General features: G+C 41.1%; 1 protein-coding gene across 10 annotated transcripts in view; it reads left to right on the forward strand.

Annotated features, from left to right (window-relative positions):
* Positions 1-26,691, forward strand: part of esrrga (estrogen-related receptor gamma a) — a 139,664-nt gene that overhangs the window by 65,248 nt on the left and 47,725 nt on the right. For 4 of the 10 annotated variants that reach the window (XM_088371524.1, XM_088371527.1, XM_088371525.1 and 1 more), the window contains exons 1-2: positions 16,237-16,572; positions 24,344-24,502. In XM_088371524.1, coding sequence (XP_088227650.1) covers positions 16,517-16,572; positions 24,344-24,502 — 215 coding nt within the window. In that variant the 5' untranslated portion in view covers positions 16,237-16,516. Of the gene's footprint in view, positions 1-16,236; positions 16,577-24,343; positions 24,503-25,541; positions 25,630-26,691 lie in introns of those variants that run through there. The other 6 variants (XM_088371529.1, XM_088371530.1, XM_088371531.1 and 3 more) reach the window with 3 other exon arrangements.

Consider the following 26,691-nt stretch of genomic DNA (forward strand, 5'->3'; position numbering starts at 1 on the left):
GCTTCTGAATGTTTCAACTTTCGGCATAGAATGAAGCTCAGTCGATTAGAAACAATACTTTTCCAACTTTTAACTACAGTCATAAAAAGAGGTAAGTAATGAAGAAAAACATTACCCACACATTTTTATCTGTTGAAATGCACGTGCACTGTCAGGCACAAAACAGCACCTAAACCACACACACAAACTACCCCCCACCCCCGCCCTATTGCGAGATAAGTATGTTAAGAGGCAGGGAGAAATTATTAATTACCAGGCTAATGGGCACTAGGCTGAGTTCTGCTTCATTAAGCTCTCGGTGTTTGTGTGCGCATGTTGCGATTGCGTACGATGCGAGTGGGGGCGGCTCTGGCTAACGTAACAAAGACAGCCGTGCGCACATTTACAGACACGCACGGTTGCAGAGCAACATTAGTGAAAAGGTAAAGGTATGATTAAATGCTCAGTACGCTGTAAAACGTGGTTTACGTTTGTTTGGTGAAGCAACCGTTTCTCACTCCAGGCCTTCTGGTTTAAAGAGGACAAAGCTTCTTTATTTGCTGTCAATCACAGCAGCAGTAAAGACTACTAAACAAGTGGCCGCCATCCACGCTCTGACAAGACTAAGTGGTGATGCACTGCGCTCCTGCTCGATCCCTCGCAGGGTTGCGCTGGCACCAGTATGATAAGTAAACCAGCGGTGACGTTAATCTGTCTCCCTCCCACTAGGAAAGATAGATAAGAGGGCAAAGGCGGGCGGGGTGGAGGCTGTTGAAAGAAGTTGTCTTCTTGCCATGTTAAGGATTCAGTGCTGTACTGGTGTCGTCATGAAGTTACTGATAGTGTAGTGGTCCACCCGACCGATTCCTGTTCACTTCCCCAAAAGTGACCATTTTAGTTTGACTTTGAAAAGTCAAACTAAAAACTTGTGAGTTGACTGCTTACCACAGCCGAAAGTCAGAGGAGATTCTCTTCACAATTACGAAGCACAAAAGTGGTGTAGAAAATGGATCCACATAGTTCTTGTACTGTATAAACACACATTGGATTTGGTTTCAAATGTTTTACCTGCTTTGCCATCATGGTTCACATACGTCATATTGAGTCTAATTTGTTCATGCTAGGCTGTTGAATTCAACTGTGTGCGCACATGTACACACACGTATGTACACACACAGACACACACACACACGATTGCCTATAAATAGTGATGGATGTAACATAAGCATGGTCCCAGGCTCAGTGGTTTTCCTCCATTGATTAGCTGGCTGGCTAATGCACAATTTTCCCACCTCTCATGCGTACAAGCAGATACACACACACACAAACATGCACACGCACTTTTCCTATCATGACAGAGACTTTATACCAAAAAGTTAGCACGAGACCACTAATGTCACATGGTAGGATTGCAGATTGTTAAGCAGGGTGTCCTCTTGCCGCTGATGTGTTTTGTGTGCTAGAATTACCCTCAACGCTTGAGCGATTGACTGGTTGGCTAATGGTGGGCTCTGTTTTCCACTGATGGCCATTGACTGGGTCTTCTCATCAATAGTTGTTTTTAGAGCTACTCTGGAGTTTGGTGTGTCCCTTTCAAAAGTAAAATCACTTCTCCAACCCGTTGGCAGCAAGCCTGTGCTTTCATCTTTGGCTTCATATAGTGGACATCATGCTTCTTTTAGGTGTCTCTGCTCACTTTTCTTCTCTTTCCTGTTTTCGTATCTCCTCTCCTTCCCTGGTTTTGGAAAGGATTGGGTCTCGCATAGCCCCAGCAAGACTATCACCGCTCCACCCAGGAGACCACTCATCTCCCCCCTCCCTTCTGTCCATATCCATTCATCGATTGCAACTATTCCTGGACTTCTGTTATCCCACTCTGGTCCTGCTCGGGTTTCCCTTCCCTTCCCACCGCTGCCTGTGTGTGTTGATGTGTCTGTATGGAAACTACTGAATTGGACACTGTTCTTTTACCTATTCATTTTTTGGGGGGGAGACTAATAAGTCAATTAAAATAACTTCCATTCACTCACATTATTGTTTTTACAATCTCGCTCACACACATACATACTAATTTGGAACAGATTTATTAAATCTGACTGGATTCATGAGTAGCAACAATGCTCTTTTTACCAAAACACCTCTACAGGGTCTAAGTGGCTCTAGTATTGGTAATCCATAAGTAATGGTCAATTATATGGGGAAAAGCTAGTTGATCAATAGCCAAATTACTTAAACAGAAGCTTGTGAGTCATTCTTTTCAATTTGCCCCCAGTCAATGATGACTTTTTCCTCGCAAGAGTTCAGTAGGATTCTATAGTAAGTTAATCTACTTTAGGAGAATTTAAAGGCAGGCAGCATATGTGGTGGAAGGAGTAATGTCGATTTACTGTGGTGGGGGATGATGAATATCTCTGATCAGGACAAAATGTTTTCTGCAAAAAAAAAATATAAAATTTGAAAAAAGCATTTTTCTACTTGATCACAGTCAATCAACATTTCATTACTTGATTCAATAACATTTTTTAGAGTTGGTTTGTTATGCGGGTGCATTGAAATGCATTTTGTTGTTTTGTTTTTTCCACTTTTGCAATGTAGTTAAAACATATAACAAACTTAACTTGTCACTTTCAAGAAAGTAAGATAACTTATGTAGTTCCCATTGCATTACATTGTGATTTGTTTTCTGAGTTGTCTCGGCTCATTGAGAACGTACGACAAACTATATCGCTGAGACCTCAAGATGCCTTTCTAAGGCCAACAAGGGCGTTAATGTTCTGAATATTCTGTGTCATTGGACTAAGTCCTCTGTGCCTGTATTAGTGTCCATGTCTTTACCCGAGCACTAGATTGAATGCACTTCCACACACCTCTATGGTAATGAAGTGACACACACACACACTCACATGGTGGGACAATCAGGTCATTCCAAGGTAAAAGGACTTAGATATAGTGAAATATTCATACTTTAGAGGTGCTGCGTGTCTTTAATTGAGGTCCCGATGCCTCAAGCGAAATGCTTCGGAGAGTGTTGCTAACCACACACACACAGGACACACAAACATGTCCAGGTTCTCTACTACACACACACACACAAGTGAGCGAATAAAAGTTGTTTGTTGTTGAGCGCACCGAGTAGTGAGACTTCAAAATGCAAAATATTTTAATTTTTTTTTATTTTAATTTTTTAGATTAAAGCTATTTTTTTTATTCGGGGTATTAATAAGAACTAAGTTGGGGAAAAAATCACATTCATATTAAAAAACTCAAAAAGACAAAATGAAGACTTCAACTGCAAACACGGGCATCTCCATTATTTGTGAATTTAGTAAAAAGAGCTTTTTAATTATTTAAAGTTTCCAGATTAGAGCTAAAAATTCAGGGATACTCTGAGTTAATAAATTAACCAATTAGGAGGCTAATATTGAAACAAATTATTTTAAAGTTGCTTTTCATGTCATCACACTGCAAAACCAGTCCAAGAAATTAATTGTCTTACAAAACAGACAAGATCAACATTTTTATATCAAATTTGCTGAAATGGAAAATACCATGTTCGGTTTTTTTTTCATCTAGTCAGTTTTTTATGGAAGTCAATTGTCAATGCAAACTTGTAATTGTGGTAGTTGAAAGTTGTTTTTCTGTCATTGAGCAGCTCCTTTAAAAAAGTTTTCACTCTTTGGTACCTCATCTGGTTGTCTCATCAAGTTGCAGAGGTAAAGAGTTGGCAAATATATTTTCTCTTAATTGACCAAGCCGTCCCATCGTCTCTTCTTTCCATTTCAATCTGTGGCTAATTTCCAAACACCCACGCCGCCCTGTTCCATTCTGCTCCCACTCGTATTTGGAAGTCCGACAATAATTTGAGGCGCCAAGGATGGAGGGAGCGAGGTGCGCCCCTCCCTCTCCTCCTCCTCCACCTTCTAATCCCTTAAAAGCACTTATGAGATTGGCGTTGCCCGCCTGCCGCTGCCTGCTCGTCTGCCCGCCGGTTGCCACGGCAGCTGATTGGAGGAATGCGGGCTCCTAATTGGATCATGAGGGTGTGATGCAGGCGACAGCAGCCACATTACGGCGAGTTGACTTTGTGCGGCGTAACCCTGCCAGGATGACCCTTCCCTTCTGTGTGTGCGTGTGCGCAGACTGACCTCAATGTGACTAAGAGCCTCCGCTCATCAAGGCCCGCTGGCTAAGGCTGAAGTGAGTGAGACGAACGCTTGATGAAGAGAGGATAGGAGAGTAGAAGTAAGTTATGGCAAGCAAAGAAAATGTGACAAAGCTACCATGTTATTTGCTTTTCAAATGCTTATTTGCCTTCCAACAGTGAGGAGTGATGTAATGGCGTTATGACAAGCATGGCTGTGAGGGTGAATTTAGTTTTGTGCGTAAATTTCAATGCAGAATTACGACTTCTGTCATCTGACAGTGTATGCTGTGGGCTCTTTGATTTTTAACATAGTTGCAGAGCAGCAGGAAGGAGGTAAAGGTTCATTGTGTATGTTGGATGTGGCCATTCAAGAAAACGCGTGAATTTGTGAGTATGTCGAGGCATATGTGGAGAATGTGCATACAAGTGCAATTGGATAGTAAGTTTGTCCATGTGTGTGTGTGCGTGCGATGCAGTGGTACAACAGGGGGCATCTGATCCCTCCACCTTTTAAGAACATCAGAGGGTGTGAAAAGCACTGATTGCCCTAACCACTCTCATTGGGACTCAAACCCCTGGCTTAGTTGTGCTTGAGCGACTTTGGAGAGACAAGGCAGGGAAACGGGGAGATGTGTGGGTGTGTGTGTGTGTGTGGCACGTGCACGCGGGTTTGTGTGAAGACGGATGAGGAAGCAACACGGGGCGTGAGCAGAGTGTGCAACAAGAGAGGACGATAGTTTGGAAGTGGAAATGAAGCTTAGCAAGTGGTAGGATGAGTAAACACAAGCTTGGTTGTTACGAGAGGGATGTGATGGGGAAGAGGACAGATTGGCATGCTGAATGACAACTGATAAAAGTTTCTGCCTCATAAAGTCACCATTAAAGCTTTAACTTAGTTATGTCACGTGAATATTTTTCACTTTCATACAAATGGGAGGAGAATACGCATGAAGTGACATCATCAGATTGTACCATTTGTTATTAATTTTTAAGCTAGAATTGGCCAATAGTTTTTTCAATTTATTGTTGTTAAATTAATTTGTTCATAGAATTGATATTTATGCAACTAATTGTATTTTACTCAAAGGCCAGATCGTTTCTTTTTACCGGTATCCTTTAGTTTTGGCATGAAAAAAAGATTTAATAATTAATTAAACACTCTGAGGCTCACACATTTGCTGAAATTGTTGATGTATCACATGATGATGGTCTGAACTCCAAATTTTGTTTCACATTTGCTCTGCGGTCAATGGTAGTGATTTAGTTAAGCATTGACATTCATGAAGAAGTTAGTTCATACAAACAAAAATTCATCTTCAAGAGATGATCAAGCTAATTTATTCTACAATAAAACAACACAAGGAATACATTTAGTGGCATATTGTTAAGTTCCTCACTCTGTCTTTCACCCTCGCACACAAACACAGTGTGGCCTGGTAGATTTATAGAGCCAATGGTGTCATGAGGTCAGATATAGAGGGGTAACCTGAGGTCTGACCCCTTAGTTTATTTGGGAGTCTAAAACAAACACATGTAAACACACTCTCAAACACGGGTTCATTCCATGTGGATCATGTCACTTTTGATGACTTCATTTATGAAGTTGATATGAAATTACAACACAAATGTTTTGAGATACTAACTCGGGGGGAAAAAAAATCTTGCACAGGCCCATGAGGGTGGAGGTCAGGTGTGGGATAACATTGTGAGGGTCTCTAATAGGTTCCCTTGACACATGATGTGTCAACACTGGGGACTGAGATGGAAGGGAGCACACACACATTGGTTCAAACGCACGTACATGTGCATGTACATAAACACGTGCATGGACTTCTACCGCATATATTGAGTTCCAAGTTCATGAAATATGTCATCGAAACCTTTATAGCAAATAATACACACACTAATATGACCAACGTGAGTTAATGTAAACTGCATCGTCTCTTACTATTTACAACCAGTGCTTTGTATGTGACTTTTTGACATTGTCAAGAGTTTTTTTTTTATTAAATATTTACTATTTAAGTATATGAGCAAGGCGATGTAACGAAATATGCGTGTGTATGTGTGCACGCGGGAGTCTTGTTATGGATTGCCACGTTGTGGACTTGACAGGATCATAATTACGAGCGGTGATGAAATCTACCAAGTGGTCTCTCCCTGCATGGCTGCATGTGAGTGTGTATATGTGTGTGTGTATGTGCGTCGCGCATGTGCCATATTTGTCATCCATGGCAGCACGCTCCCTGTTAGCACACAGAAACCATGATCACACCTCCATCTTCCACTAATAGGATCGCGACAGATTACCAGAGAGAAACGGATGAAGAATGATAGACAGACAGACGGACGGATAGAGGGCCGGATGGATGGCGAAGAAAGATGGCAGTGGTGGAGGGTGAAGATGTTGGGAAGATGAGAGGAGTCACCAGAGATGGTTGAGTGAGAGAAAAGAGAGAGACGGCAGGCGCTCAATTTGCTATCAGGGGTGCAACGGGGCAGAAAGTATCCAAGAAAGAGCGCGTGTGTGTGTCAGCGTGCGCGCGAGAGACGTGGCAAGTGGGTGTTAGTGTGTTTTGGTGTGTGCGTGTGTGTCTAACAAGGGAGAAAAGACAACTCATTTGAATGTCGGATAGAAGGGAGTGTGACGTGCAGCGAAAGAGGGATGAGAAGAATGAATATGGATTACTTGGGATGAAGATTCTATTATTTTCTGCCCGTTTCTCTGATCTCTTTGTCGCATTGTTATAGGCCTTTGTGTGCGTGTGTGTGTGTGTGTGTGTTTGTGTGTGTGATAGATGTGAATATGTGAGAGTGCATGTCAAAGTTTTCAAACGACGTAATATCTACTGCTAGTATTCAAGTGTTATTGTGCATTAGAAAAAAAAAGCTTGCCATTATTGGCTAACATAAATTATATTGTATTCTCATAGAAGTGGCACACTGCCGCTACTATTGATTTTGGATGCCATAATGCTGAACACTGATAATGATGTTTAAAAAAACAAAACAAAAAACTCAGCTTAGCGGAATTGCAACTTGTATCTTGGTTTTTTGTAAGACGAGGCTTTGCCACAATTTTGCACACACACACTATTCCAAAATTTAATGTAGTTTGATCATACATTTTTACCTTTTTTTTCACCTGTGTAACAGTTAATAATATTTTTAAAAATATATTAACTGTACGAGTAATAATTGTTTAATGATAATCCAGAGACACTCATACAATTTTTAATTGTTTTGCTTTCAACTGTTTGCTATGAACACACAAAAAACACTTTTAAATAGTATACTATAATACCCTACGCAATTATAAACCCTTTTTTTCCATTCCCTTACCCCCCATCATACGTCATTCAAATTTAAATGCACACGTTCGTGTCCCCCTCTCCTCTAACTTAATTCCTTCTACTTTTCCTCAGCCATCCCGGTGTCTCCTCTGATGCGTATTGTCCCCCCCCCCCCCTTATACACACATTATCAATCTTTTCTCCCCCTCCTTTCACTGCCTGGCACTCTCTGCGCTTGAGTGGCGAGCAGACGGAGGGAGCGAGACAGATGTGAGTCTCAGCTAATTTGTCCTGACACATTGAGATGCTCAGGTGGGAGAGAGGTGTCAAACAACTTCAGCCGAGAAAGAGAGAAAGGGGTGGACAAAATGAAACAGGACAAACAACTTTGTTAGCATGCAACACAACTTATCAAAATAACCTGATTATAATGACGAGCCTCACTCGTATTTGTAAAAAAAAAAGGAGGATGAAGAAGTTTGCACGAGGGTAGCGAGAGAGGGTCCTGAGGTGTCCCCCTGTGATAGTGGCATGTCCCCCCCCGTCCCCCCCGCGTGGCCACAGCAGAGAGAGCGAGAGAGATGTCTAATCTTAGAGGGTAAGGGAGCGTGCACTCCCGAGGGCTTGTCGTGCTCAGCACCTTGTTAAAGCAGACATCTCTCCTTCCATCTCCATTTCCATCTTTCTTTTCAGCTCTCTTGTTTCTTCGGTCACCGTCTTGCACATTCTCTCGTTCCCCAGATCACTTTTAAACTCCCTTTGTGTTGTTTTTTATTTTTTTTGGCCCTCAATACATTTGAATAGTCTGGAATGTTCATTTATTTCAGTGTGCTGGTCATAATTATCAATCTAAAGCAAATTATTTTTTTGAATTGTAAATCTAAACAAATAAAATGACAAAGTGGTTACATTTTTTGTGTGCAAGCGTTGCTCATTAGGAGCCATTTTTTTTCCAAAGTGGCTTGATAAATGACATGGATGCTCATGAACCCTTTGTGACCCCTCAGGCCTCTACGTGGGCCTGCTGGGCATTCAGCTCCTTAGTGCTGAGCTTTGAGCTTCCGGGATGCTGTAAAACAATGTGAGAAGCGCTTTCTTCGCATTCAGACACCCTCGTAATGAGAAAATACTTCTTTAATCCTCCTCACGCGCGCACAGGCAGGGAGGCACATTTCTGCTGCCCAAAGGTTTCTTGGTGAAAGCATGTTGCCAGAGAAGCAGTTTAAGGAGTGGCAATTATTGTTTTGGACAATGTCATTGATTTGAACTCCTGATTAGAGGAAAGGTGATGGAGGCGTGGAGATGTGAGGGGACAATACACACACACACACACACACACACACACACACACACACACACACACACACACACACACACACACACACCATCAATCTTGGGAATCTCTTAGAAATGCTAGAAGTGCTCCATTCTTTTTCTTTTTACCTTCTTCCTCTTAAATTACATGACTGAAAACACACACACAAATGAATAAGCAAGACAGCAAAGATATAAATGTTATATCAAGAATGTTAGCGTTTTCGCATACACTTGGCTGTGCAGTAATGCTTATTTACAAAGGATGTGACTGTTCCACCCCAGGCCTCTATGTGGTGCTAACACACATTACAAAAATGGTTGCCATCAGCCAAATGGGTAATGTCAAATGACACCTCCCCATCCATTCAACCATTTCAGGTCGCTTACCCAGTTCATCTCAGCAGTCAAAGGGCCAAAGGCAGACTAAACCATGAATTATTCGCGATTTGATGATGTTTTATATTTTTAAATTACCAACAAGAATTAAGACATATTCCATGAAATACTTTGTAAAAATAAATGCCCTTGGTAATGAATGAGGTGTCCTTGAGCAAGGCACCTCGCTGCCCTAATAGCTCAGTCGTAGTGTTGTAAAACTGCCTACTAATGGCGGGTACTTGCTTTCTCCACTGCTGCGATGGGTTAATTGCAGAGGTCAAATTCCGTGCAATGCAAGTCGAATGTGTTCGTCATTAACCTAATGTAACAGATATGTGCAAATGGCTTACAGGGACCTCTTCTATCAGCATGCCTGTACATATGTCAGCTTCCAACATATCGTTACGGAATCTTGAATTTTTCTTCTATCCCTACGGCATGCTTCTCCCAGGAATCTAGGAATCTAATAAACGTATACACCCTCAGAAGTGCGTTAGCCTTCGGCATATCGTATTAATATTAAAAGAGAATTGTTTGCATTTGAGCACACCGTTGACCTTTTTGTGAGTAAAAACATGTCGATTGCTCATATTTGTGTTTTTAGCCTGCGGTCATTTTATTTGTGTGTAGTATTTATATCCAAGGCTGTTTAAGTACTATTTTTTGGGGAGGAAAAAAACCCGGTTTATCTTAGCTGACTTATATTTTTTAAAATGTCTTAATTTTATTCTCAGAATAATCTTTACAAAAACACACACAAAAATGCTTATATTATACAAAAATGGTATTTCCTGCACATATGAGCCGTTTGCTTTTATGCTGGCCAAACATTGTTTTTTTTAAAAAAGCAATTTGCAGCCCCAATTTATTGCTTTCCATGCTAGATAAAAATGTCAGCAAAATGCTTCCTCGTAAATGGAATTACCAGGTAACGCTCAAACACTTTGTCTCTGATACCTCTTTCATTGAGGGCTTGATGAAGTCTGCGATATCTGCTGTGTTACAGCATTCATTTAGGTGTGTGTGTGTGTGTGTGTGTGTGTTTGTGTGTGTGTGAACTCGGGCGAAGCTGGGCTACAAGCTGTTGTCAGATTGTAATTGAGTAAGCCCAGTTCGAATGCATCTCCATCAGCGCTCCCCATCAGTGTGAGCGTGTTGCCTCTTTTCCGCTGGACGTTCCTAATGCTCCGGGAATGGCAGCAGGACTTCCAGCTTTCTCTTTTGAAATGCTCACTTCTGTTATTCATTTGGAGATGGAGCTCATTAAATGATGATGTAGTCTGTGTTGCTGTCCTGCAACAAGTTGGCACAAAGTGTCTTGTTAACAGATCAGGGGTTGCAGTGTTTTGGATGCATACAGTTTGGATATAAATCAGCCAACGGTGTCATTATTTGACCATCTTTGGCCTCTCTGAAGAGCAGCGTTGTATAAGTTGAATAACATTTATAATGCCAATTGGATTGAATGACTTGGCCATGACAAAAAGGACTTGGGACTTTCTTGAGTCTTGATGGTTGGGATTTGAAAAATAAGAAAGATTAAGATTGGCACGTGTCACGTTAATCCAATCTCTGCCGAAGTTGCAAGTTAAAAACTTGAGAATAAAACGAATTAAGAAATCACAGCTGACATTCCTAATTGTGTTTCTCTAAAATGTTGCTTGAATAGAGCCGACCAAGTTTCTGATGAAACGATCTGTGAGCATATTTTTTTTAATATAAATGATCACAGAATGAGGTTTGGGTATTGACTCTGATGTGTGTGTGCTGAAAATGTCCCCGCATTGTTCGCCCACACAGTTTTTCTTCTCAAAAAGTCACACGCTGACAAGGTGCAGTGCACTGTAAAAATTACACCTTGTTTATACATATTTATTTCCTCTTGACATTTTAATTATTTCTGCCCTCATTGCAGGAAATCGTATAAAAACCCGCCGTGTTGTTACAGATTCTAATTAGGAATGCTGGGAAATTAAAACACAGTTGTTTCGAAATACTGTCATATTTTTTTCCCCCCCACTGCCTCGTCTTGGAATTATGTCTCAATCAGCACAGGCGGAAATAATTACTTGTATACCTTCTAACTGCCAGCATTTACCAAATGGCAAAGCAATTTACAGCCATCATGGCCCAAGAAGCAATCATTGGGCCAACGATAAATTCACAGGCTGACGCTCTAGAGAGCAACATTGAAAGGAGGGGTTATTGTGGAGAATTACAGATGAGATAAACGAGAGCTTTCTGCTTGTTTTCCTCTTTAATAATTTCAATTGATTCTATTTTTTCCTCCCTACTTTTCCGCTTATAACGATATCTTACAAGTTATTTTACAGTAAAATCATCACAGCGCTAAACATGCGTACAATAGACGGAGCGCTGTGACCATTAAGTGATTATTTCCACACACGCCATTAAACCCGCTCATTGGCGGCAAACACATAGACAAAAGCCCACATGAAGACATGAGCATTTGCACCGCATGCACTCCAACACCCACGCACACACATATTGGCTCAAAAGTAATTACTCACACACGTCATTAGACACTAAAACAGATGAAGTGGAGTGTGTTTATGTTCTGTGTGTCTTGCAAACTGCTCTTTACCCGCACGTGTGTGTTACCGTTAGACTACTGCAATTACAATTTAACTACGTTTCACTAGTGTGTACAACACAAAATCAGGACAATAAATGACACAGAACTATTGAATACAAACCTTTGTATAAAGAAAGGGCCGAGTGCACTGTGCGAGTTTGACTGCAACATTAGTCATTTTTCTCCAATGATAAAGAATAAGTGCCTGACGTGTTGTAATACTCTGCATATGTCAATAACAACAAAATAAAACAAACCTATAAGATTTTTTTTTCGGTTTATAATTACTGCAACATAATTGCTAGTTTTGTTAGCTTGCCTATGGTGACAATGAATTTTTGCAGATGGATGGATGGATGGACGGATGGAGGGACGGACGGATGTATGGATAGATGGATGGAACGAAACCGTTCCAAACAGTTAGAGTACTTTGAAAAACATTTTTACTGCATTAGAAAATAAACACTCAAATGTCAGGCAATTGATATTCAAAATATTAATTTGTCAACCGTACACCATGTTTGTACGATGAGATGCACCTTCATATTTGTATGTCTGATTGGACATGTGAATTTAGAGACCATACAAAATGAACTCTGTACCTTTGACATCTATCAACAACGTCCACTTGGGATGAGATCACAACTCGATACAATCTGATCACCGACAGCAGTTAGAGCACAGTTGACCTCAAGTGGGTGAATGTGTTTTGCTGGATGTGATGTGGAAAATGTCTTGTCTGCTGTCTTGAGTCCATGTTAGGAGAGACATATATCTAAGAATTGGTGTCAGGCTGAAACATTCTATGTCCAGCATGGATACTGGCCAGTAAATGAGAAAAAACGTATTTGATTTTATGGAGCCATTCACTTGAAATGAAGGCAGTCGGGATGGGTGTATGTGCCACTGTTTCCTTGCTGGGCTGCTGATGGACGTGAGCTGGAATTGTGTAGTTTTGCCCGCTGAACAAAAGAACGTGGCACGCAATATGGAGGTGTCAGAATATTGCTATGCTGTTGTGACATCTAAAAAAAATATTGTTTTATCCCACCCACATACTTTGAATCAATGATTGGCAAAATCATTGACTCATTGAATTAAATGTTAAATTTGTGCATAATGTTACAGTGACTTCATCTTGTGTTTGTTTTCAAACATTTATTACGGCAAGATTTTCATGTAACTTGTATGTAATTCATTATAATTGAATCATAATTTATGTTCAGTTTTTATTCTTAGGCCTAAAACCCGCTCTTTGTTTTTGTTGAGCACCTGGGCCAACATTTACTGAGACAAGTTTGAGAACCACTGCTTTAAATCAATGCTGAAATATAAAAGACTCCCTCAAACTGCAAGTTCAAAGCAACAATAAACAACTGTTTATTGACACAATCATATGAATATATCAAGAATAAGAGAGAACACTTCTCAGTTTTCAGACCAACTTTCTTTAAAGTCATTGCCACAACCTGACTTTCACAAAAAGCATGCCCAGCATGATGAAACCAAATTGGTCTCAGACCTTTGACTTGCAACGCCCTCCACATTCAAAACAAAGCTGGAAACACTTTTCAATTATTTGCTTAATTTAATCTTCACCATTCTGTAATATTACTGCCACTCAATAGAATTTGAATGTGCTGTCCTACCTTTCCTTATTCAGGATGCAATTGCAGTCCCTATCTGTTAAGTGGCCATAATCCAGAGCTCCCTCTGTTGGCCAGAAGCGAATTACAGCCCTTCTCCCCCCTCACCTTCCTCCCCCTCCCTCCTCTGGCTTTGCTTTAATTTTGTGTTATACGTATTGTAAACCAAGCCGTCATGAAGATGTAATGTTGTTTATATGAGTGCCAGACATTTATCAATGTGCGGCCTGTGGTCAGGCACTTAAGTGAGCAGCTCCTTGAATTTCTACAATACTATTCTGACCCGATCGCACCCCTGTGAACTTTCTGTGGCCTATTGAGTGGTGTGATTGATGACACTATGACTTGCAAGGGATAATTCTTCTGCACACGCAAGCGCACAAACACACACGCGCGCACACACCAACAGCAGAAGACTGAGAGAGTGTGGTCTTTTTTTTTTTGTCAACTCAATAATTCATAGCAGACATAACAGTTCAGATGACTATTTTTTCATACAATTTAGAATTTTGGTTTTTATCTGTATGGATTTCGTTCGCAGTTTTGCACAAATCAAAACATGTACAGTACACAAACACAGCATGTATTTATTTCCTTGTTTGTTTTTTTCGGGGTCTTTAAATTGTTGTAGGCTTGTGTTTAAGAGACATGCCATTTTTGTCCAGGGAGAGAGAGAAGTGGCCTAAAGGGGTCACTGTCAACATGCACATTGACTGAGAGACGATCAATAGTCCGGGGTGGGGGGGAGTAAAGGTGAAAATGGGGAGGGGGGTCACTGAGAGGATAGAGCAGCAAGGGGGAAAAGACACAATGAGTCCAGGTTGTTTAAAAGAACCACTATTTTTTTTAATTGGCGAAGGACTGAACAAAAGATTAATTTTGATAAGGGTAACTTGTCTACTTTAAGAAATTTGCATTCAGATTCTGTTTGTACAAATCCAGAATATGCAAAATGTCATTGTTGAAGTAGTTAAAGTTTGTGATTTCTAGTTATCATGAACCTGAATAAGTAAAATAATTTCCTTATTGGCCCCTATTTTGTATTGTGTTTTCAGCACAGAACTTGTGTGTGCATGTGTGTGTGTGTGTGTGTTTAACAGACAGAGGTTTTTGGTAAAGCATTTGTTTGCCCAGTAGTGACGGCAGCATTGATTCACACTCATCTTTGTCGATGCTTATAAGTCCCTGGATACATCATAACTGTGTGTGTGTTTGTGTGTGTGCGAGTGCGTGCTTGTGTACATGAACCTCAGAGCAAATGTGTGTATGTCTGACTGCGTGCGCCTCTGTGCGAGCGGCAGGCAACGCATCTGAGTGTGTGTTTAGGAAACATGCAGCTCTTTGTTTTGTCAAGATTGGTGTTGGGAAGTGAGAATTCCCCCAGATACGAATGCGATCTTCATCAGTTGTCAGCAATGAACGAGTAGCGATTAGTATCATGTCTGTCTGCATGTATGTTGACAGACGATCAGTTGTGCAAGTGAATTAAAAAGAAACACATCCGTAAAGGACAAAAATGAAGATGTTCATTTGTCTTTCAGCATGTCATTGAGATCACATCAACGAAATATTGTCGGAAGAATGTTACAGCTGTGGAATGTCTCAGTCAGAGCCCAGACCTAAATCCATTTCACAATGCCCAGTGTGGCTTGAAATTGGTTGGTCACAAAAGATTTCCTTACATTCTGAAAATTGGGAGCACTTTTGTTAGGAAGAGTGAGTCATTAATGGTAAAGTTAAGATGTTGCTTAAAAACGCTAAACGATGACATCATTGAAGCAAAAGATGCTTCCCAGTGTGCACAGCAATAGAAGCATCCATCCAGAAATTTCCTATACAACCTGATTATATTTTTGAAAATATAGTCCAGTCATATATTTTTTTTACAAAGTTTAGTATGTTAAAAATGACAAATATGCTAACAATATACACTCATTTTCCCCTGAACTACCTTCACATAGTACAACAACAAGAAGTACAACTTACAAACGTGTGCAACATTTGACTCCATATTTCAGTTTCCGCACCCGAGTAATATCGAGCTATGCACACGCGTGCACACGCATTGACATCAAAGCAAAGATTGGTTTCAGGAAATGTTTTATTATCAGTGCTGCTGCAAAGCTGCTAATCACAAGCACTTTCTTTCATCTTTGCATCCCCCCCATTCCTCCCCATCTCCATTCTGCTGCTCCCCCCCTCCCCTTTCTGGAGCAGAGCATAAATGTCTGATTTTTAGGAAGAAACATTGGAAATTGAGTCTCCTGGATATTTGTTTCCCCTTGTGGTGGAAAAAGTCTCCTTATGCCCACTTCCTTCTCTGAGAACGTGGGAGTTCCACTTCCAACAATCCAAATTGTCTTGAAATATGGAAATGTGGAGAATGGCAGGGAGCTGTGCAAAAAAAAGATACAACAGCAAAGAATTTTAGGGCCTCAAAATTTCCATCATCTCACAATTTCAATCTCATTTGTGGTTGTCTCCCAAAATACATGTTCTCGTTAACACGCTCCCGTACATCACCGCGTCCCGTGTCGGGCGATAATGAAGAGACAGAAAGGCAAAATAAAGAGCTGTCTTGCCTTAAATCTTCCTTCTCACCTGTCTCTTGCTCATCTCTCTTTCCCCGCATCCCTCTTTGTCCGGTCCCTCCCTCTCTCCACCTGCTCTCCTCCCTCCTTCCCTCCCTGGCTCAGCCCCCGGCCCTCCCACCATCCCCGTCTCCGCCCCTCCCCGCAGTCATTGGCGGAGGGTCCACCAATGACGGCCGGAGCGGCAGCCTTGAGGGAGCGCATATGCAAACCCGCCGCTTAATATTCATGAGCCACATTTGGGGCTTTAAGTCGTTGATTAGGACAGCGGCACAGCTTTCCGTCCCAACTGCCCGCCTGACTGGCTGACTGTGTGTGAGCGCCTGTAGCCCCCCACTCACCGCACGCACGCACGCTTGCTCGCTCACTCACTCCCATCCACACGCACGCAGAGCAGATCAGTGCAGGCGGCGCTCAAATAGCGTCGCTCCCTCCAAGTGGAGGCAAGGACCGAGACTGGAGAAAAAAGAAGAAGAGGAGGACACACTTTGAAACTTTTCAACATCAATTTCGCAACCCCCCCTTTTTTTTTCTCTGGAGGAGGTTGACATGACAATGAGCCGCTTTCGCCGATGGATTTGGTAGGACGTCCGCTCTCCGAGTGTTTTTTAATGCACTCTGAACAAGAGTAGGTAAATTTTACCTTTTGTTTTAATTGGCTCATCGCCGTACCTGTCATTGTCTTGCGTTGGTTGTCAGTGTTTGAAATGTTGCTGTGAAGGTTGTTTCTGCATGCATTGTGTGTGTGTGTGTGTGTAGAGGACACACTTAAGAACACACACTCCAAGTTTGACATATTTTCCCTGAAGTCTTACCCAGCTCCATCTGCATGCATGTGTGTGCATGTTTTAAGCGTGTTCATCCAAGCAGAGCATGAACAAGGTAGCGGGGCGCTGAGGTTACACGTCTCACTCTCCGAGACGGCAGGACAAGGGCCGTAAGATGAAAAGAGGGGAAGTGCGCTCTTAAATGCCTGAGGAGGTCGCATTACAGACGGCCGACTCAGCGTGTGGCCCCCGTGCAGGAATTACACGCACACACATGCATTGGAGTCAATCAAGTTGCTCATTTTGTGTGTGTATGTCTGTTGCATGAAAAGCAGATGGAAATGTATAGAATATATTCTTTTCTGTACTTTCCATGCAAAAGCAGTCTGAATGTGTTGCGGGTGGAACTGGAGTGATGAGAGGGATGCGTGAAGTGACAGTTGTGTTTGCATCAACATTTGCAAGGCACACATTTTTCCCAGGCCAGGATTTTAGCACATGACACCATAGAAGGGCAAAATTGTGCATTTGGGTTTTATTCATGTGTGTCAAAGCTTTGTCAGGGGAAAAAAAGGTTCAAGTTATTTAGACGGAAGCAAAGAATGCATTTGAAATCAGAAGTTGCATGTGTATAAGTGGAAAGGGGAAAAAAATCCAGTCGGAGGCCAATTTGAATTTAGCGATTTGCATTTTCCCCTTTAGATTTAATTAAAATGTAGAATTTGATCATGATTTGAATGACTTGTTTTCTTCAAAACAGAGCAAGGACATATTCAATTTTCACAACCCATTTTTGAATTCTTTCCCCAAAATGTTCCACACTTTGATCATGAAAGGCATACAGTTAAATCAATTCCCCCAATCACTTCAATTTCCACTCTTTAATAGAAGATTTAAAAACTGACAAAAAATCATAAGATCATTTCTATCCTGGCACAAAAGACAAGACACTCACATTGCTTGAAAATACACACTACACACACACACATGCTGATTTGTCAGATGCAAACCAGTGCAACCGGTTTGCGAAGCGCACACAGTCAAATTGAAGTTTCAGCACTTTCCGTCATCACCCGCCCGACGCTCAATTGAATGGAATTGTGCAAATAAGCAGCCATGTGACATTTGTGAACAAACGTGTCATGTAAAACAAGACATGTATCGAAAGACTGAGCTCTTTGAAAAGTCCACTGCGACAATTTGAGCAAAGCTTTCCTCGTCTCCTTATTCGGCTCCCCTGCTGTGCTCTCAGGCGCTGCTTTCTAACACTAATTAAAGTCTTAAGAATCCTGATGATGATACCGATAATAATCATAACAATAATAACATCAACAACAAGTGCCGCTTAAGCTATTAACATAATTACCCCCCCTACCCGCAACCCCCCATACACACTCACACACACACACACACACACACCATCATATACATACCATTAGCATATCATTAAAGTATATTTTCTTCAGTATCAAATTTGTTCTTTTTCCTCGGCGAGCGAAATGAAAAAGAGTCGTCACGGCGGCCGTGCACGCACGTCGTGAAGGCGACTAACGCAAAGTCAAATGAGCTCCATCACAATGATTTTCTCTCAGGACTGGCATTCAAATTATTTGATTTTGTTCTTTGTGTGGGATTTGCTATACAAATGTAAACAGGGAGAGCGTAAATTCACTTTTTTACACAAGGTGTAAACAGAATAATATGAAATGATAAAATCAGAGTCGTGGGGAGTTTTTTCCCAATGTACGTTTTTCTAAATATTACACCCAAATTTATAAATTGTCATTTTTAACATTTTATAATATATATACACATTTTTACTTCATAAGCAGCCATTACACAGCCATGTAGAATCTTTAAAATTAGTAAGATTCAAGATTTAAGATGTATTTAAACGCCCAAAATGCTTAAAATGATGCACATGAACTGCATTTGCTCCTTTTAAATAATATCATTAAAAAAACGATTGTACTCAATTCAACAAAAATCTCCAACTGTCATGCATTCTCCTCCTATACCTGTATTTCTATTTTCAACAAATTCTCAAGCGAGCAGTGGAGAGAGCAATAGAGAGAGAGAGAAGCTGACTGGTGGGAGGGAAAAGGAGGAGGGGGGTGTCGACCAAAGAGAGATTGCGTAAATTAAAATCCTTTTAATCTCCTTATAAAATCATTTACTTAATTCATCTGTCAGGGCATGTCAATATGTGCCGTGCTGATTTGTTGGCTGTGTGTGTTTGTGTGTTTGTGTGTATGACCCACTGCTGGCCGAGAGAGGAGGTATTCCTCCCCTTTTTTCATACGTCCGCTCGGCCGTCCCGATGGCATTTGTGTTCTCTCAGGTTTGTCCTCACGTCCACTCACGCACACAAGCGTCGGCCCTCGCTGTGGTGTGAAGGGTCCGAACGTTCCGGCAGTAATTTGCTCCCCGTAAAGAGGGAGAGAGGGAGGGAGGGGGAATGCAAAGGAGTCAGACATGGAGGGATAGGTGGGAGGAAGGAAGACGAGAGGGTGGGGGTGGCCGCTTTTGTCTGACACCCCCCCCCCCCAGCTTTTAGCCTCGTCGTCTGCCGGACGCATGAGCACACACACGGCTGCACACACAAATTCTAGAACATGCTCCCCAACTCGCGTCTTCATAGTTTCGGCTATAGAAAAAAGTCTCACTTTGTATTTGTCTGTCAAGATGGTCAAACGACAAGCCTTGATGTTTTGAATTTGACCCCCCCAATCAATCAGCGCGTGCGCACGTGTCAGCGTGTGTGTGCGTGTCATGGGTCAATGGCGGCCTTGATGTGTTGAAAGAGCAGTGCGAGGGGACTGTACCAGCTGTGACACACACTCACCGCAATTAGCCGTGAGACCGTCGCCGAGCCAAACGTGTGCGTGTGTGTGTGTTGTGTGATTGAATGCCAAAGAGCTGATTGAAAGAACACAGAGCCAGAGAGTGATGTATAGTGAGGGGCAATCCTGCTCGTCCCCCCAGCCCCCCCACCCCTTGTATCCCATTCCCTGTCCCCGCATCCATCGGCCCGGCCGATCCATACATCACGATGTGCATTCATGATTATGGTGATTATTGCTTTCTATCAAGTCATTTCGCTCTCAAGGATTCTGCTTACCTTCCATGTACTTTGATGGAGATTTGCACTTCATTTCTTCATTTGACAGGTTTACGTAATGTGGTAGAAATGTTTTTTTTGTTTTTTTTCCACCGCCCTCACTTGAAACTTATCACAGTTGGAGTTTTGATTACCTCTGCTAAACTGCAAAGTTGCAATATTAGGAGAAGGTTCCACTTATTTTAAAGTGAGGTTGCAGTATGAAAAAAAAGTTTTCTAAAAGCATCATAATAGTTGAAAAAAACCTCAAAATATGATAAGACTTAATTTCATTAATTTGAAAATAATTTTAGTGTCATATTTGTTAGCCGCACAGCGTTTTAGGGGGGGGGAAGAACGTGCTTTGCTTTATTTTTTTTCTCCGTCATCTTGAATAAACAAAAGCAAGATTGGCTTTCTTCATTGCGGTTATTTATCCTGAATCCCTTTTCAGAGCAGCTCATCAGTTTCCTCATGTCAGGGTGCCCATGAGCAAGGCACCCAAACCCTCAACCCCTGGCACAACTGCAGCGTGCCTCATCACTGACATCTTTCTACACAATGTAATGCACATAGCACAAAAAATATGCAGCGGACTGACATTATATGTACGCTATCAAATTGAATAGAATTTAGTTTTAACTCATTTTTCTTCTTTGTATTTCAACTCAGCTTTTATGTTGTGTTTTACTTTATTAACTGTTTTTAATTAATAGATTTAACATTTATTTTATTTTCATCAAATTTTTACTTTATCTACAGCACTTGGTTGTTTTGAGTTTGTTGTCAGTCACAACAACAATGAAAACCAGTTAAGCATCTTGCGATGAGAAGCGATGGTGATTTAAAAAAATTGCTAAAAGTTCAAAACTAAATCTAAAAATTATGTGGTGAATGTATGATAAATTGTGCATGTGTGTGTGCGTGTGTGCGTGTGTGTGTGTGTATCATGTGATGCTCGCGGCTTGTAAAGCTAACCCTAATGGGAGGAGACAGCGCAGACTGGGCCACAATAGACCAAATTTAGACAGAGAGGTGGCGTGTGTGAGGGAAGGCAGGTGAGACAGAGGAAGAGGAGACATCCAAAGGTCCTGCCTTGTATGATTCGGTTGTCGGGCTACGTGCGGAAATTGGGGGGTGGGGGGTGGGGGCAAAAAGAATTGGATATATTTTGAAAGGGGAGGAGAATGAAAGAAATGGATGACCATGCCAACTGCAGACTGACAGTGAAATATTCCCACACTCATCTTGCCATCATGCTTCATGTGGCAGACGCACGTCTCACTTTAGATTCTTTTCCTTCTCACTCAAATCTTTTTGCACTTTTCTGGGTTTTTTTTCTTCAAGATTATTCATTCGACAGCAAAGAGGAGCATTGTATTGTGAAAAAAATGAACCCTAACCTTAACAAAATGTTATTGAGAAATAAATGAACCCTAACAAAATGTCAATATATATTTAATGACGTCGATTTGTTAAACCAAATAAAACTGAACTTTCGACTCAAAAACAAGCTGACACGAACTTTTACTCTTACAATAACTTTCAACAACATATCAAATCTTGAAATCAACTTCAATTCTAATGTGGATATAAAGGATGCTCTTCTTAAGTTACGGATTTAACAGCTACCGGCAACAAAATATCTTTTTTTTCTTTTGAATTCAATGACATGGTTGTGAAAATATAGTGTTTCTGATTCATACATAATTAAAAGTTAAAATGTTTTATCTTGAATAGATAAATGAATAAAAAGTCATTATACACACACATACACAAGTAGATCACAATGTATATCCAGGCAGCAATGTCAACACAGCGTGCCCTCAGGAGGCCTCGTCGCAGGTGATCCTTACGCTTCTTCTTCTTCACCGCGGATAATTTATCTCCGCTTTATCCCATACTTCCTCCGCCATTTACCTCCCAACACCGCACCCCCATCCCTCCCCCTCCTGTGCGTAGCTGTCACCTTTCGGCACCCGCTCAGTCCCTATTAAGAACGACAGCCCATCTGCCGCCTGCCCCGCTAACAGCTCCCGTCGCTAACGCTAACGTGTACACACAAGTGCATCCGCTTGCACTCGCACACACACCTACGGAATACTGCATTGAGCTCCATCTGCCCTGATGCAGACACATGAACAATATAGGCACACACCTTTAGAGATGAAGTTGTCATCCTTTAGAAAGAGTGCAAAGACTTTATCATAACATTAGCAGCACAAAAGTGAACCATTGCAGTGACGCACTTTAAAAAGACATGCTGCAGTCGAAGGATTCACATTAGAACAATTATCAATAAAAATCTTTTTGATGTACAAGTCTAAACTCCTTAAAATGTAGTTTCAGAAGTATTAGCATTCGGCTGTGTTTTGTTGTTCATTAAAACCATTTTTTTGCAGTCACCATCAAAATGTTTCCACTGATTGCACACACTACTCAAACATTCTTTTAAAAACTCTTTTATGAACATTTAAGTCGTTACTAAAAAAACAAATCTCTTCCAAGTAATCATCATATAACCTTGATTTCTGTTCAATGAACTTTGTATGAACTCCATAAAACAGCCCTTTCCCTGAAGTGCACATGCAAAACAATCTGTATCGAAACTTATGCTCTATTCATAGCACTCCAAAACAATTTACAAAGTCCTTTTTTTGCACGAATTTCCTAACACACATGACCATAACATGCACATGCAGAACAGCATTAGACTATTTGAATTTCCAATGTAGTATGTCTTATTTACATTTAAAAGGCGGAATAGGAACTTCTCACTGATCGCCCATCAGTGGTGTATAATAAGGTCAAAGTGGTTTCTCTTCCTGGGTTTCATCTGAATTCCCCGCACCAATTTCCAATAGATAAAATTTGTGCATTGAGAGATAGTCTTAGTAACACTAAAATAATACAAGTAGCATTTTCTGCAGTACTATTGTATGTCATATGTGTTGTGATGACATCACATTGTGTAGCAGGGTAATTAGGGTGCAGTGCATGTGTGTGTGTCTGTGTGTGTATATGTGCGAGTGTGAGGATGCGGTGGCATTTGTTTCCTTCAGGGGTAGGTGCCTTTTGCATTAGTAAGAATGGCAACTGTCTCATCAATCACTACATCTGCATGTCACACACACACGCACACACACGCACACACACGCACACGCACACACACATACACACACACTCACACACTGCCATGGTCATTCTGTTCACAGATGGGCCAGCAACACATGAGCGAGTCAGAGCATCGCACACACACACATGCGTACGCACACACACGCATCAGTACGCACACACACAGTGAAGATAGGAATAGGATGAGCAGAATTACAGTTCACCATCACTTTTTACATTATTCAAATCAAATGATGAGCAGTTTAGTATTTAGGAATTTAGTATATATTTGATTTGATTGTTTTGAACTCATACAAATAAAAACGCAACTGTTCCATCCAAAATATATAGTGCACTATTTTGTAAAAAACAAAAAACAAAAAAAACCTCTAGGATATTTCAGGCTGAATTAAGTCTATGGGATTGGATGCAATACTAATAGCACTGTACTAGAAATGCCTCTGTTAGCACCACCAGGACAATGGAAGAAAAAAAAAAGCACTATGAAGTGTTTTCTGTCTATATAGCATTGTGACATGGCAAGCAAAGCCAATAAGAGTGTGGAGCGGCAAGATATCGATTGGTCCTATTCACCAGAGTGGAACTAAAACCAACAAATTACACAACCCCACCCTCCACCTTTCACTCTCTACGTGGAGGGAGGGAGAGCGGGGGAGCTTCTGGATTGGTCGACTCCTCCCTACTTGCACTCGTTACAGTTTTCAATATTAGGCACATCCAGAATAGGAATTATGTTCATTATTATAGTTTGAACTCTACCGCATCATGCATCGTTTTCGGTTTTTGCTTGTTAGCGACATGACAGAGGCAAAATATGCTTTGACATCAACAGAAGCCTCGTTTTCCTCCCTGGCAGCCCTTCTGTTATAATCACTTAAGTTTTTTCGCAAAGGAGAATTTTGATTGCATTGACTGCGGTGACCTTATCATTCCAGCGACAACCTCTCCCCTGACACTGCACTGCCTTTGATTTCACACATCGTGCGTCACCCTCCGGGGCTTTTTGCTTTTTAGTCCCTCCATCTGATGGCCTTATTCGCAGCCTCAACCAGGCAGCCTGCTTGACAAAAGCACTTACTGACATATTTAGGGAGCATGTTTAAATGATTTGGACTGCTGATTCCTCGTCATTGTGTTTATTGATACCACCGATGTTCAACTCCACAAAATGTTATTTTATTTTAGGGAGACATTCATAGAGTCTGCATGTGTAAACCCATGAGAGTATGCATTTGTCATTCATCCTAACCATTTAATGTGTACCTTTTCAACTGAAATTGTCGTCTATTTGATTGTTTATTGCTGAACCACATATAAGCCAAAAAGCATCATTGCTTCTGTTTTTATACCTTTTCCACAAACAAGTAAAAATTAAAAATGTCACTGCTGTCTTCCAGAATGAACTTATCGAAGGGCCCACTGGTGAACAGCAGCACTGACGACAGCTCCAAATCAACTTACGTTAAATGCGGCGCTGGCGCCTGGAGGATGCACCAGAGCTACGAGCCTCTCGAGGCCAACCACATGAGAGACCCACATGCCCTCTACAATCCAAGGTAACACATAATGAAAGACTTTCTTCCTTTCTGCAACTCAACCACCATAACATTGTTGTTGAGATAATTATTTTCACCATAGTCATTCTGGCATAACACTTGGCATAGTACTTGGTTGGACAAAGAGAAATGTTCCAGGACTGATATTTTTCAAATCCAAGCTAAAGGTTTTCCCCTTTGACGTAATCTCCTTGAAGTCAAACACACTTTGCCAGCATTTCTGCCAAATTGTCATTCCATCCTGGAAGGCTTCTTCCTGGATCCTCTTCAGCTCTGTCATTATGGCCAACTTGATATTTCAAAACAGGTCTTTTTGATCACCCTCCCCCATGATCTTGAGATTGAGCAAAACATTTAAATGAAATCATACAGTGTGGGTGAGTAGAGAGGTTTTTCCCGCACAATGGCAGACTTCTCGGCAAGGAACTGTCAGATGCTCAGTGCATTATGAGCAGGCACGTTGTCATAATGAAGCAGCCACATGTTAGTCTGGCCCACATTGAAGGGGATAACTAGTAGTTTGAGTTTGAAATAAATCTTTGGTTGCACCTGTCCTGGAACTTTTCTGAAATATCCTGCAAGATTAGCAGTATAAAGGAGAAAAATGATTTTTGTCTTTTAGAGGTGCAGGTTCAGGAATTTAGTATTAACAATCTGCTCGGCAAAATCATAATGGTTCCACCCATCTGACCATCAATTTTCTTTGAACCCGCAAGCATTTTGTTAACTTTGATACAAATCTAAATGATGGCACTAGAAATATAAAATCCTCTATAGTGTAAAACGTAATGTTGCGATAAAGTCTACAATTAACTATTAAACACAGCTTCATTATTCTTGTAATGGTACATATTTACATAACGTACGACATTGTGCTCTTAATTTTTAGGCTCAAGGACAAGACAATAATAGAACTAAGCCTTAAAAGAAACTTTAACTAACACCAACCAAGTAAACTGAAACTTTCCATATTTAGAAGCACAACTGTAAATACGCAACTTGTTTCATGTCTAAACACAGCGAGCACATTCCTCTTCCTCTCTCGCTGCCTGACGTCTCTCACTTGTTCAGTCTTTTAATCATTCTGAGTTTGTGTGGCCAAGCCGTAGACACGCCGTATTCTCATTGTAAGTATGCGATTTACTCCTAATTAGCATTTTATGTTTTTATTGAGTCGTGGGATTTATGCAAACATGTATGACATGAAAATGCAGCTTATTGTCTTCATTGCTAGTCTACCAAAAGCCTCATGGGGTGTAAGTGTGATTATTTTTTTCATGGTACGAGGATTAGCAGTTTGGAAATTGGATGAATGAATGAATAAAAGAACGAACGAATGAACAAACTAACTAACGAACGAACGAATGAATGAATTAATGAATGAATGAATGTCAGTTATTGTTAAATTCATTTATAAGCTTTTGCCGCGCTATAGATAAACGACTGTATTATCAGGCCGGAACTTTCGTAGCCCTTCAGTTTTAAGCGTGTGTCAGTGCATGTGTGTGTGTGTGTGTGTGTGTGTGTGTGTCTGTCTGTGTGTGTCTGTGTGCATCTGTGTGTGTGTTTCGTGTGGAGACTGGAAGTCTTAGGCCAATAGGATTTCAGGGTTAGTCTGGGTCAAGCCAATTAGAGGTCTGCCGAGCCTTTCTCACGCAGTCTCTCGGCCAATCATGGAGGGGACCGCTCCATGCACCCTCTTTGTGTGTATGTGTATGTGTCCGCCAGTGTGTACCTGTGAGTGAGTGTGTGTGTGACACAATTGCCTTAGACAGAAAAAACATTTTGTTTTATCTTTATTTTCATATTGTACTCAAAAGATATTTTGCATAATAAGACACGTCATTAGATACAACTGGATGCTATCCATCACAATATTTACACTATTCTGGCAAACGCCCTCAAAGCATTTGATAAGCCGTTTTAATTTATTGCCCTTCATATGCAGCAACATAAGGTAATCAAATTTCTAAAAACTGTATCTGAACCCAGAAACCACAGATAAAGTAAATGATGTACTTATTCCCAATATTAAATAATTTGTGTTATTGCCAGAGGCTATCAAAAAGAAAATGTTTGATGATCATCACATTCACACGCGAGCAGAAGGTCAGCATCGGATCTCATGAGCACTCACGGTGTGCGGACTCCAACTGTGTTGATGGGATTTATTTACACTGTTTACAATA

This window comes from Syngnathus floridae, chromosome 3 (genome assembly GCF_059516105.1).
Source record: "Syngnathus floridae isolate MCC-2025c chromosome 3, RoL_Sflo_1.0, whole genome shotgun sequence".
NCBI lineage: Eukaryota > Metazoa > Chordata > Actinopteri > Syngnathiformes > Syngnathidae > Syngnathus > Syngnathus floridae.